Below are 14074 nucleotides of genomic sequence, written 5' to 3'. Positions count from 1 at the left end.
ATTGTGCACACAAGATACCAAATGTCTTCTTTCTTACAATGCTACAGTTATCACAGCACAAAGCATCTACTTCCAAACACTGAGAAGGATCATATAGCTCGGGGGAAAAACATATTTACGACCAGAAAGCGAAAGCCGAACAGAATCTGCTCACCTGCGCAAACAGCTGTTTAAAGTAATCATATGGCAGCGGGTGAAATGACGAGAGGCAAGCCAGTGGAGCGTCGTTACCCATCGACCCAAGAGCTTCCTTCCTACAGGGGAGAAATGCAGTCACATTAATCATTCTACAGTAACCGGCATAACTCTGTCACATTTACCATATTCCACGACACACTGGAACTTTCAAAAGAAATACTTACTTCGTTTGCATCATCGGCAGTAACAGGAAGCTGATCGTCTCAATGGTGTAACTAAACAGTGACAGCCTTCTGTCTCCATCCCACACTTTTGCAAGACCTTCATCAGTAATGCCATACACACTCCCTGTGTCCACAGTATCAACAACTTCTTCAACGTTTCCATTGGTCACAACTGTGTTCTTCTTGATACCTTCGTGCTCTGCGCGAAGATCAGCCATCAGAATCTGGCGACAAGTCGCACGAAATTAATTACATCTGTTTCAAGAGAGCATTTTATCTTGCTAAGATATGAAATAACTGCTGCCTTCATTAATGTGTAGTTACGAAAACTGTCCAATCTGCCTTAAATAAACAGCATAACTCTCTCACCATCACAGTATTTAGCTTTACAAAAAGAAACAATCAATAAGATTCAATCAACTTCAAATTATTTTTATGATAGTCTAATCTACTCTCATGCATAAACAACACAAGATCAATTTTTTTTAATTTTTAGAAGTGGGACTGACGTTTCAGGGAATCTTACTGCCGCCATCATCAGTGTGACAAGGCTCATATCCATGATGGTGGTGGTGGTGGTGGTAAGGTCCTCTGAAATATGGTGCAACGTCCCAGAAGACAGTCACCTTCTTACAAAAAGTGATCACAAACTGTAAGACATCCTTTTTCCATCACCATCTGCATATTTCACTCAAATACAATTAAACTCTGTCATGTTCTTACCTCCCGTACATAAAAAGCAATAGTTCTGGGATCATACCCCATTCCGAAGAAGAGAGTCAACCACTCACAGCTCTGATACGCAATATCAAAAAAATGATAATTTTCTGATGAGAAAGAGAAGTACATTGCTATTCTGTCAAATTTGTTCGAGATTATGACAAAAAAATATAATGAAAATGCGTACGTCTCAGTTAAAATTCACTCTATTGAAATAATGGCTTATGTGATTTACAGACAATGATAAGCAAGAATATCAATCTACATGAATGTCTACTTGGTACTTGATCCAGCCAGAGATAATGGGATTACAAAAAGAAATATATCAATCTCAAGTGCGGTTCTAAATGCATTCCTTCACCAACCGCATAGCAGATACAGACGAGTTACTTCTAACAAAATTACTAAAGCCACCCTCAATTAGACATTTGAACGGTGATTTCAAAGTTTTGTGATTTTTTGTGGACATGGAGTGCGTAATGTTTTTAATTTGCTAATTATCCAACAAGAGGCTATTGAAACACTACATAGATCATGCATGAAAGATTTCATGTTTTCTGATTCTGAAGATGAGCTGATGACCTGTAAGCTGTGCCTATATTTACATCAGAATCTCGAGTCCCTTTAATAATTACATGGACGCTCCATTACGAAAGAAGTTTGTGCCATGTACTGTGCACAGTCAACATGAAACAAACGCGCCGACCGCAAATACTGAATTAACTCAGACGGGTAAGACTAGATTTCTGTTACAATTACTTCGATATGACCAAATCGCTAAAGCAGGTTGGGCCAACCCAAATGATCTTTCGGGCCACTTTGGAAATGCATCATAACTCCGCGGGCCACATATAAAATTATATATCCCCATATTAGATTTAGATACACTATAGACATTTTTTTGGAGTGAAAAAACATAGTGTAAACATAGATAATATAATAATAATGATACTAAGCGTACATTGTAAAGAAATATATAGCACTAAAAATTAAATATAAATATATTTTGTAAAAGTGTGATGAATCTCGCGGGCCGGAAAAATGTTCAAGGCGGGCCACATGCGGCCCGCGGGTTGGCCACCCCTGTGCTAAAGCAATTATAGATCAAACGTTATTTAAGCGGGTCACTGCAACCGGACATTCTTGTTTTACAGCCCATGGTATGTACTTTCATTACTACACGAAACTGGTAACTTTGGTATTTTTTCCAATTTCTTCTCAATTTTACTTGTGAATTGAAACCAAATATCACTTTTAGCCTTCAACTACACATTTTCAAGATGTCACGTTGCTAAGTAACTTCAACATATTTGTGTCTGCATCTCCGTGCATCCCAGCCACAGATATAAACTTCCCTTTCACAGCCTCATCACATTTATCCCTTTACAATGGAGAGCTCACACACCCAAACCAGGAGGGATATTGCCGTGCATGCAGGTACAAAAACAAATCCACGTAAAATGTGAACGACAACTTCAACTGTGCTGTTTCAAAGTCCAAGGTGGTTATAGACCTCTTAAGACGGTCTTCAGACCAAAGACGAGTGCGGTCACAAACCAGGATACCGCTACAGAAATTCACATATTAAATTACTTTCCTGGCAGACCAATTTCTGTTGCGATACACGAGCTAGCGGACTCACTATGCTGAGCCCGGCAACGCGTAGTTGGAATTTGAACCCGACAGAATTAACAGCTACAAGGATCAAATGTCTGCGAGAGAATTACACTTTAAATGACGACGCAAAGCCGCTGGCCATAACCACCAGAGACCTGGTAATTGTGTCTACACACACATTTCTACCAAACACATGCTTACGTAACTGCAAGATAAATCTGGTATATCAAATATGGCAAAAGTGGTAAAACAAGCAAATTACAACTGTAAAATCCTGATAACGCTGGTTTACACTCACCCCCTATTCGAACCAGGGCCAGCAACATGAGGGGAGGAAAAAATAATCAGACATTAAAATGTGAACATACAAATTCAAATTACTGGCTTGTGTCAAGTCAGACTTAGGTTTCCACCTTAACGTAACGGAAGTGTGATAATACAAGGATATATCTGGTGGGTGCCATCCACTTTGCACGGACACTGCCGCACGCCACCATTCTGTTCAGTCCGCCACGGCGACAGCAAAACTGCGACTACTTTTGTAAGGCAGCGATTTCAAAAACTTCATAGCGCTTCTCAGACACTTTTCTCTCTCCTGTTTCTTGAGCAAGGCATCAAGACGCTAACGGTTCAAACGTTCAAGCCAAGCGCTGTTTTGACCCAACTTTAGTTCTCTTAGCTCCGGGTTTCCCGCTTATTAACGTGCCAGTTGTCCTTGCTTTATTGACATGAATCTGGGCAATGTTTCTGTAGAGATGTCAAGCACGAGAAATCTTTCTTCTGAATTTTCTCTCATCTTCCTAGCAGAATTACACTTCATATAAGGAGGAAAAAACCCCACCAAACTAACTTTCTAGAGCCACGTCATCTGCATCCCACGCAAATTGAATGTTGCACCGCACCGAGTCAGACATGGATACCCACGCTTCCTTTCTCACCCTGCTGATACATCAGGGTCACCTCCACTCACTGACAGAGCCACCAGATAATATCTTCATATATATCTAAAGGAAAGTACAGAGGGGCACCGAGCCTTGCGAACAGCAACGAACAATAACTGAGAACACTGTGGTTAAAAAAATACCTTCTAATAATTGGGGCTGAAATTATATAAAAACATCTTTTCACTTTTAAGTACTAAATACTAAATTTAATTAATATTTCTATCATAATCGTAGTTGACTTTTTATGAACACTACGGTCATAAAATTAAGTTTGTGGAATGTCAAGCTTAAATAAGGATACAGAAGGTGCATTAACTGGAATTACCAGAATGTTAACAGAAATACAAAAACAACATCAAATCCAATTGCAATGGCAACAACGGCCACGCGAAAGGCGAATTTAAAACTACCTGAACAGAACTTCTTGCAGCATTGGGGGGCACAATGCAATCAGAATAAACATAAACTCAAAATAGTTTAGTATCTGTCAGTACCTGCTCTTTGAGCCAGAGTGTGTGTGGGCGACTTGCGGCGATTCTTTTCTTCACTTCTACGTCTTGGATCATCGTCCTCTCCTTTGTATCAACGAGTAACATCCTTCCAGGTTTCAACCGGCTCTAAAACAGACGAAGACGTATTCTTACGCGGCCAAAAAATGTGCAAACACTTTGAGGCCCACTTACACCACCAGTATGACGGAAACTCAGATTAGGTTCTCACGGAGATAGAAATGTTACAGGTGGTCCATGTGCTTGTAACACCCTAAGGTCTCATACGTAGATACCAACACTTCGGGGATACATACAGCATCCATTTCATCCATTTTGTTTCCAACTTCAAAAATTGCAGACATGCAAGTACATAGACTTTCTACGAGCCTTAAATTAATTAAAACTCAATCATTTCAAAAAGAGCTATTAGAGCTTAGACGAAAAGTTTTGCATTTGTCACGGAAATTCAAGAACTATTTACGAGATAGAGACAGGTCCATGTCAGTTTGAACACACCTTGAGAAGAACGTTGCTGGGATCCGTATCATAGACTCCGACCTCTGATGCCATGACCATCACGTTGTCCTTCATCACGTAGAAACGTGAAGGACGCAAACCATTCCTAAAACAACCCAAGGGAAATTAAGTAAGCTGCTCATTATACTGACAAACGACGCCATAAATCCCACCAAGACACATTTCAGCTTTAGCATTTTGTTTAATGCCACTGAAAGTGAATGCATCTAGCAGCCGTGAGTATCTTGCGTACCAGTGCTGTATCTCAGTGTGAACAAAATGAAGGGTAAATTAACAAAAATCCAATTTTTATGAAACACATTTCGCAAAGGAACTTTCTGAGTAATCAAGAATAATTATTTAATTGCTACGACACTGATGTAACAATCAGAACCTGAGTTGCGAGCGCATATCGGCGGCTATTTTTCTACGTGAAATTGAACAAAAATGTGGAATACCTACGAACTATTCTCACATCGAACTCATGCGTTACCCCACACCTGAACCAGCAGAAAAAATGACAAAATACGTCAGAAGATACGTTTAAGTACCGGGTAGAGTGAATTACAAAACCATAAAGAGAATGAGGAACATCACTGGAGAAATTACAATAGAAAGTCACCAGGATTAAGTTTCAGTTACAAAACTGAACGCACGAAGGTGGGAAGCTGCATACAAGGACTTCCCAAATATCAGCAGATTATGACATCTTTGAAATCATGGCCATACCTCGTACTCTTAACCTCACCTGTCCAGAATGGCACCGACATAACGTCCGTCCGTAAACGTGAGTAGTGCGGGTCCATCCCACGGCTCCATCGCGCAGGCAGACCAGTGATAGAAGTCCCTCTTGTCAGCGGGCATCGTCCGATCATTCTGCCACGCCTCAGGTACCATAGTCATCACGGCCTATCGGACGGAAACACCTCATAAAGCCCGCGCGTAACTCACAGCACTGTTCTCGACGCGCGTGGCTACGGGCCGGAAGGCCGGCGGACGCGCCGAGAACGTCTCTCTTCCGCGGAATGTTCTAAATATCCTGGAACTCACCCAGTTTTGTTCCTAACAGAATGAGGGCAAATTGGTATCTGAGTGTAAGGCCAAAAGCACTCATTTCAATCTGATGCAAGTTTACGTCTATGCCTCGACAGCACCTTCGCAATTCAAGCCTTAAAACAAAGCTAAAAACTCAATAACTGAAATTTGTGTCCACTAAGGAAGCAAGGGTCCGGCGATTAAGACTCACGTGATTGGGTACGTTCCACCTTCTCACCAGATGGAGGAAAAAGATCAAATTTCTGAGAAGTTTGTGTTCTATTCTGAATACCCTACGACGGACACAATCCAAAAAAACCTGGTGATACTGAACTTTGCTCGTCGTCTAAACCAAAGAAAAGAAATGAAAACTAACTTCGGGCATCGGTCGATTTCCAGCCATGACGAGGAATTCCAGCACGCAATCGACGGCTCCCGAATCGGACAGGTTGGGTTCTACGACGGGATACAGCTTCTTCAGGTCGCTACCAAACGCAGAGCTTTTCATGACGCCTTCACGTGCCTTCATGAGGTTCACATTGCCCCTAAGTGTGTTGATTTCTCCGTTGTGAGCCACGCACCTGCACAACACAAGCGACCATTCTCAATTCTACATTACGTCAGCATTCTCAATACTCGTAGCTTCGCTCCCAATTCACTTCAGAAACACGAGTTTTCCGACATTCAACGTGACGCAGGGCAAAGTATGGAGGGGGCGACGTAACTTTCAGTAGAACTGCACAGCGGATTTGCGCGCATAACCAAGTAAAGGAAGTGTTACAAGGACCAAGCTTTTAAGGACTTCCTGAAAAAAGAAAAATGCAGAGGCTCGACATTAAAATAATGTTTTAATTCTCCAGTCCACCCGCTGTTCACCTATCAACAGCGACGAAATGGCATAACAAACACTCTTCCGCAGAAGACGGAAATCACGTTCTAATCAATCATCAGTTGATTCTCAAGCACAACAGATTTTAGACGACACGCAGAATTAACGATGGATTTAAAAACGTGCTCCATTTTACTGGCAAAAACGAAACAAAAGCTAAATCTGAACAAAAATAAAACTTGACTCGCGTTAAATACAAAAGTGCTTACCGTAAAGGATGCGCTCTCTCCCAGCTAGGGAACGTGTTAGTTGAGAATCGGGTGTGCACCAGCGCCAAGTAAGTGTCGTAATTAGGCGACTGTAAGTAAATGAAGGCACGTGCGACTGTTAGTCATCAACATCTCATAAACTAAAAATGGAACTGACTCCATGGATAAAGAATCACCAAAAATCAAAATTCAGTCCTTTACTGTCACTCTACAATACTTATCATCATCGTATCACCAAATGCAAGCACCAAACATGCGCAAAGTAGCAAATAACGCCGTCGAACTCACACGAGAGTTCCAGCGCTTGCGATTTATAATATAATGTACATCCACGTTTAAAATGTTATACCCAGCGCAGAGGTTCAGAATGTCCACCTCCTCGTACATCTGCGCCACGATCAACTCTCTCGGCTTTGGCGTCATTTGGGTACTTGCCTCCGAGGACCGTCGGAGCGACTTACAACTTGCAAATGACGCACGGATGAAACAGAAAATTAAGGTCACAGGAACGCAAACAACACAGAACAATGTAAATTGTAAATGCTTCCGATCGCACGCGTCTCGTCGTGCCCGTTACCTTCAAATCTTTGAAGTAAGTCCAGAGCTGATCCGACGTGAACTGTCCCTTGTACACCACAACGTACAGCGACAAAGAACACACGTAAAACCGTGTCCCAGGCCGCGGAATCTGATGGGTGGCTCTCTTGCGGAGAACGAATACCTAGTGCCAGAAAGAGAACGACATTAGCGCGTTACCTCCACGGAGAGTGTGGCGGTCCCCAGTCATCGTACGACGCATTTTCAGAGCAAGACATAACACGACAAATAATAACTGCACTAATAAAGGTTTTATTTACTGGTTTCAACAACATCATTAGTTCATGAACACTTTCCCTTCCGTGTATCAAATGGTCACGTGTACAAACACTTTAAAGAAGTTTACTGAAAACTACTGTCTTCTGGGTCCCTCGTCTATTAAAAACGGGGCCGGGGCCTCTCGAAAACGTGGCCCACGACAAGCGTCTGCTGGAGATGAGTCAGGGCCCATCCCCCGGGAAGCGATCACGCAGAGACAACTGAACCTGTGGGAGACAGGGCTTTGGGGTTCTACGACACAAGAGGAAATGTCTCATTCTCCACAGTCGCCACGTCCCGATTACCTGACGTTTCAGCGTCTCGTCGTCCTGGTCTCCCGTCACGAACACCTGTCTCATGAAGGGCTCGCTGTTCCGGGCCACGTCCCCGATTCCGGCGCTGTCCGTCGGAACCGTGCGCCAGCAGAGCACCTGCAGCTGGCATTCCTCTGCGAGCAGGGCGAAGGCGGCCTCGCTGTCCTGGTGGTGCGTCTTGTCCAGGAACACGATCCCCGTGGCGTAGCGCCCGAAAGGAGGCAAGTCCACGCTCTGCTGGTCCCTGCAAAAGAACAGACGCCCGGTCGGTACGTGAGGCAAATATATCGAAGTCGGGTCTCGATTTTCGAGTTCAAAAGTTGAAGGGAACGCTCACCTCAGTTCCTGGGCATAAAAAGCGTGCGGGATTGCCGTGAGCACCCCGGCGCCATCTCCGGTGTCGTTGTCACAGGCGCAGGCCCCGCGGTGGTTCATCCGCATCGCCAGTTTCTCGGCGTCTCGGACGATCTGGAACAAGAACGGCGCTACTGTAGACGCCAGCGGCTTCACGAAACGAACCACGTGACTGTCGGCCACCACGCCCCGCCATTCGCGTAACTACGCGATTGTCCACTCGGTGTTTGACTTCTCACTGCAACAGCCCACAGTTCATCGCCGACGAAAAGAACGCCTGGGTCTAATAATAGAGCGAGCATTTGCATTGCGGCAAGGTCAGTGGCTGGACCTCTGATCGTCAACAGCGCAATCAGAGACGACCTCGTGTTCTTTCAACGCGAGGCGCTCGGAAGGCGACGCGTAAATCTCCGAAGATGTTTTTGTCTTCCAGGTTGCAGACGTTCCGATGTGCTTCGGGAAAGATCTACCAGGGACCGGCTCGCGGCTCTGTACACGCTGCTGGTGGCCGAGGATGAGAGTCCACCTGCGCCCGGGCGTCGGAAAATGAAACCCAAAACGGCAGTTTCACTCGACAAAAATACGTAATACGCGGTTCTAAGTTCGTTTCAGTGGGAGGGCGGGGTTACCGATAATTTACAGACAAGAGCAAAGCCTCAAGCTTGTCGACTTCTACAGTTTTCGCGACTGAAACTTTCCACTACGACAGAGTTACGTAAGGACTGGACGACAAGTCCGGGGTCGAATTCCTCGCAAACATTTGCGGTGGGGCCGAAAAAACATTTTGGACGCTCCTGCTCAATACGAAGGCGGGAGTAAAATTTACGGACCGACACCAAGTCGTCCGGTCGTTCATGGAGGTGAGGCTCCACGCCTTCTTAACCTGGCACCAGGCGGAAGGGAACGACAATCCGATCATCTGCCGGGAATCGAACCTCGTCTGTCCGTCCCGTGGCCCAGAGACTGAACTGTTCTCAATTACTTAGACTCGAGTGCTTAATGAGCTTTCCACTTCGCCTTCACGCCGATAAGAACCGACAAACTTACGTAAGCGAACGGAACACCCGTTTCTCGAGCTCCTTAATCGGCAAGACCCGATAATTCGGTCGGGCAACGTCAACATTCAGCAATTAGCCTTCACAGGGGTGTACAAAAGTTGCGCCAACGCACAGCGACACTCATTACATCAGTGGTAGAATGTTAAAGCCCGGTGGTAACTATACGTACCACCTGCTGTAGCAACGGACAATCACGAGTCTCGTGGAAACGTCGCTGTAATCAGGAATTACGTCCTTGAACAGTCGATGTTCGTAATGGAAAAATTTCCTGTTTTCTTTCACGTACGAAATGTGGGGCTGCCGGGACAAAGGAAGTTTACTTTGACACAAACACGTCGAGGCCCCAAAGACGTGAGTCCACTTCAAAATTTCGCGTGTTCGCGCTGAACGACCGGGTTCGATTCTCGGCAGCGACAAGGATTTTCGTCTTCGCACGAAGCCTTCCACCCTTCTGGCTCAGGTTTGATCCCAGACAGAAGAAAGCTGAACACAACAAACCTGTTAGTTTGTTTGTTAGTCTGAGTCGGCAACCGAACGCGTTTAGAGAGAAAGTGGCGAGGTCGGATTGTGCGATCGTGTTCCGACAACGCGGCAAATGCCCACATAACAGGGTACAATGACCAGCAAAAAAGATATTCATCGGAAGGCGCGAACTGAGTGCATTGCTACTCGGTACTTTCGACAAGGGACCGCAACGCAATCCGGCCTTCAGGCTTTATCGTTTTGTTCCTATATTTTCCATCGTGCAACTTTTCCTCGAGCGACTGCTGAAAACGACCGTCCCAACGACAATGTAACATTTCGTTTGTTCATGAGCAAGGGCAGACGGTCGGATGTCGTGGTTATCCCAAGGCGCTCCTCAGGGCTGTGAGTCACCTCCGCCCTTTCGAAGCTTCTCAATTGTTTGCAATCAGTAGCAGGAAAAAGTCTAGAACGGCGTAGAAGCAAACTGGAGGCTGACGTAATAGTTTGGACACTTTCCTCGCCGCCGAAGTCTTCTGCAAACACGCGGCCTTGCCTCGGACGCCAAAGTACACGAGACAGGCTACTGAGTCTGAGATAAGGATTTGTAACATCGCCGATAACGCAGAGACAGACACGCTCCAGCGCTCGCGTCCACCTTTGGAACGTCCCGACTCGCGTGTGAGCGCCGCGTCGCAACCTATCAATTGAGCAAATACTTAATCAGACTATTACTAACTTTTAATTTATTTAAGGAGTTACGATTAAGAGACTAATAAAATGTTAAAACATTGCATAAAAGTCCAATTGAAGCTTCGAGTTCATCGATTGAAGTTTCTAAGCAGTCTCTTTGCCTAGAATAATTTTCTCTAATTTTATCCAGTTTTTATTAGTGAATTTTGTGATATCACCCAATAAATTATCTGGAAAAAATAGCTGCCAGCACTCGATCTCGGTTTTGCAGTTTCCTCTTAACATAGATAAAGCGACAGGAGAGAAAACAATTCCTACAAAGAGTTATCAGACTTTTACTGAAAATGCGGCGCTGCGCTCACAACGCGAGTCCTGGAGGGTTTAAATCAGCCGCGAGCCAGGATATCAAAGGTCTGATTTTCATCGCACGTTACGACGGCCCGGGCCAACTGCGTCATCTTTACAGCATGGATCACGTGATCGGTTTCGAGCAAAACGGCTTCCCCCCCCTGCACCGTCACTTCCGGCGTATGTCCGTCCTCGCCCTTTTAAGACAATCCCGAGAACAGAATTACGTTTGCGACGGACAAAAACTACGCTCGGTTTTGGCCGCGTCCCCATAAAATTGTGGCACTCGACCGCATCGCACGACGCAATAACATCCTTAAAGAGGAGAGACTGCGCGCGCACATGTGACGTCTCTTTAACGGAGGCTGTCGACACATCGATATGTCACGCGATATATATCGACACTGCCGGAGCTCAATTACTGCACTGAGGAACAAAACAGTTCAATCGACAAGACGATAATTTGTTTGGATGACAAAGTCCGTCCTCACTTCTTCGTATTGGCCATGAAAACGAGTTCTTTTACCTTGTGAGATCGCCGTCCGTCAATCGCCACGATGAATCCAACGCCACACGCGTCTCGTTCGTTGACGGGGTCGTACAAGCCATCTTTTGGCGGCAACGACCAGGGCTCTTGGGACATTAGGACCTGCGGAACACAGAACAAAATTAAAGTTCAACAGAGATCCTCGAATCTTTCACGACAATTTTAATTTGCCTCGGCCGTCACCGGCCACCTCGTTGCCCCACGCAGCCGACGTTTCAGCACGTCAAATTTGTTTACTTACGAGGAGGCAGGTAGGGAACGTAAAGCGAGAACTGGTCCACCACCTGGACGAGTGTTTAATAACAAAGTCATTTATTCTGTAATTGTCTCTATTCTCGAAAGAACAGGTTTCACTTCCACCTCAGCATGACGGCGAAGTTGTGCAACGATGCCGACTGCTAGAATTTTAGTTGTTGTTTTTTGTTAATATCTGAAAAGTTCGCGTCCTTGTTCAAGGCATCGCGGTTTTCTCCAGCTGACAGCAGACGTGTCTCAGAACTGCAGCTATCCGATCCACGCCCACCCCCTCGGGGCAAATACGAGTTTGCTGAGACGTCACATTACAGAAAGCCAGGCACCGAACCGGCGCACTCCCAGTTCTCTCTTCACGCGACAATCAGGGCCGGTTCTGAGGCGCTGGATGCAAATGACACGCCTCGTTCCACGTCAACTCTAGTCACCGACCAACATCTGGGCCCTTTTCTGTTTACCATTGACGGTGGTCTTCGCAGGCGCGGTGGCCCAGCGATGCTATATTTACACCGGGCGACCCATTTCACAAGAAAGCAAGAGTTCTGAGTCTTGGGCCGGTTTGTACGCGCAAAACTTTCGCTGAGAAACAGGGGCGGGGCCTATGGATTCGAAAGGAAGCGGCCTTTGTGGCCTGTCTACAGATACCACCACATGATTCGCCCCCCGGGAGAAACACAACCGAAACGTCGGTAAGGCGACTGACGCTCGACCCAGGTCCGTGCCAAATATAACCTGCAACTACGGAACATCCCACAACCCAATTTGAGACGTCATTTTACCATAATGGATGCATCACTGCTGCTACTTGCCATCAATCAAAGAACAATTACGTTCACTGGAGGTCAAAATACACAAACAACTAGGAGCGAAAGGCTGTCAGCTTGACTTTGTCATTACCATCTGCACTAACAAAACACACGCGTCAAACCAAACAGATTCAGGGCTATCCGACGTGACAACACTGTACGGATGAAGTGCGACTAGCATTTCGAAAAACGGATTAGGGAGGATTAACAAAATTACAGCAGAAGATACGCCAAGGGCGTGCGGATACAAACACGCCATTGTTTTGGACTCGCCCCTGCAAGCAACGTCGAATCTGAACCGTCTGAGGCGGGAGCCGTGCCAAAACTTAAGTATAATGTAATCAACGAAAGACGTGGCGGGTTTAACGGACTGCGAGACCAGCAGGCAGACTCAACAAACAAACAATTTCGAAATGATAACAACAACTGACTTTTTAAAAACTCTGATCAACGCAGTAATTTCCGAGTGTAATTCCACTAAACAGTGTTCATTGTTGGGCATGGTCTAACGGCTTGCTGTAAACATTCATCTTTATCGAAATTAAATCACAACGTCTTCTGACGCCCTAATCATAAGGAGGGAAACTGTAAATTCACACCATTAAATAAACAGTCGCGGACAGCCGACAAGGGGCTTGCATGCTGGTAGCTGAGAAATCGTCACCGTAAAAAAACTGCGTTACGAAATGGCGGGTGGATTCTTTGAAGCAGCGTATGTAACGCAAAATGTATCTGAAAAGAAAGAGGGTAAGACGCTGTCGAATGCGTGTGGCAGGCTTTTGCGACCAAGGTAATGAACCTCCGGGTTCCAAAATGGGCGGGGATCTTCTTCGCTGGTTCAGCGACCACCAGCTTCTCAAGAAAGAGTCTGCTTCATGAAGTCGACGCCCCGAGTTCCCTTTATTCTGAAAATCCGTCGGCCTTTGCGGAAGCCCGTCCCAGAATCGGCCACTGAATTATCCGCTGTTGCGGCTTGAACTCCAGGCTTGTATCCTGAACCGAACGACGGTGCAGCGTTTTATTGTATGGGGGTGAAAAGAAGCGCTCTCACAGGGGCAAATGACCAAAACAGCTTAATAAGAACCCAAACACCACCAACTTGTACAGAACTGCAAATAATTCCATCTGCCTGCCAATAATTTCAAATTAGTTTCAGGTAACAGGCCTAGAACCTCTGTCTATTCTGTATTTATTCTTATAACGTCGCAATAATTTTGGCTAAACATTGCGGGTGGCTACTCTGTCAAAACCACAAAACTCTCGAGCCGATTTGGCCGTTGGAACTGGGGCATATCAGGCAGATTTATCTACCAACTATTTTCATAAACAGACCTAATACAGTAATGAACAACTCAAAAGTAACCAGTTCAATAGCATTTTCAAGATTGTCTTGTATCTATATACGCTGAATACACCTAGAAAATTAAAATACAATTTTTTACATGCCCAATGCGACTTCATGCATCAAAACATTACAGAATTTACAACTGAATGCGGACACTGCAAATCGGTCTGAGAACACACCAGTGTTACTGTTTGTTCGTAAATTTGCTTGAAAATCGCTCTTTCTGCCTTGACGAAAACACTGGAGAAACGCCACAC

At 45.3% G+C, this 14074-nt stretch overlaps 1 protein-coding gene across 4 annotated transcripts in view; it reads right to left on the bottom strand.

Moving 5' to 3' along the window:
• The window catches only part of LOC110836732 (uncharacterized), a 40037-nt gene that overhangs the window by 24853 nt on the left and 1110 nt on the right, over positions 1-14074 (bottom strand). For 3 of the 4 annotated variants that reach the window (XM_022078252.2, XM_087340822.1, XM_087340823.1), the window contains 11 exons: positions 11394-11516; positions 8290-8420; positions 7944-8196; positions 7361-7504; positions 6784-6872; positions 6062-6266; positions 5399-5559; positions 4651-4756; positions 4138-4260; positions 363-586; positions 155-254 (listed from right to left, as the gene is read on the bottom strand). In XM_022078252.2, the coding sequence (XP_021933944.2) occupies positions 155-254; positions 363-586; positions 4138-4260; positions 4651-4756; positions 5399-5559; positions 6062-6266; positions 6784-6872; positions 7361-7504; positions 7944-8196; positions 8290-8420; positions 11394-11510 (1653 nt within the window). In that variant the 5' untranslated portion in view covers positions 11511-11516. Of the gene's footprint in view, positions 1-154; positions 255-362; positions 587-4137; positions 4261-4650; positions 4757-5398; positions 5560-6061; positions 6267-6783; positions 6873-7360; positions 7505-7943; positions 8197-8289; positions 8421-11393; positions 11517-11655; positions 12008-14074 lie in introns of those variants that run through there. The other variant, XM_087340824.1, reaches the window with a different exon arrangement.

The sequence above is a fragment of the Zootermopsis nevadensis genome, unplaced genomic scaffold, assembly GCF_977971745.1.
Source record: "Zootermopsis nevadensis isolate Lab colony 2312 unplaced genomic scaffold, Znev_1.0 Znev_ptg000061l, whole genome shotgun sequence".
NCBI lineage: Eukaryota > Metazoa > Arthropoda > Insecta > Blattodea > Termopsidae > Zootermopsis > Zootermopsis nevadensis.
Note: the sequence above shows the minus strand (reverse complement) of the source record. Positions and strands in the feature narration are given on the sequence as shown.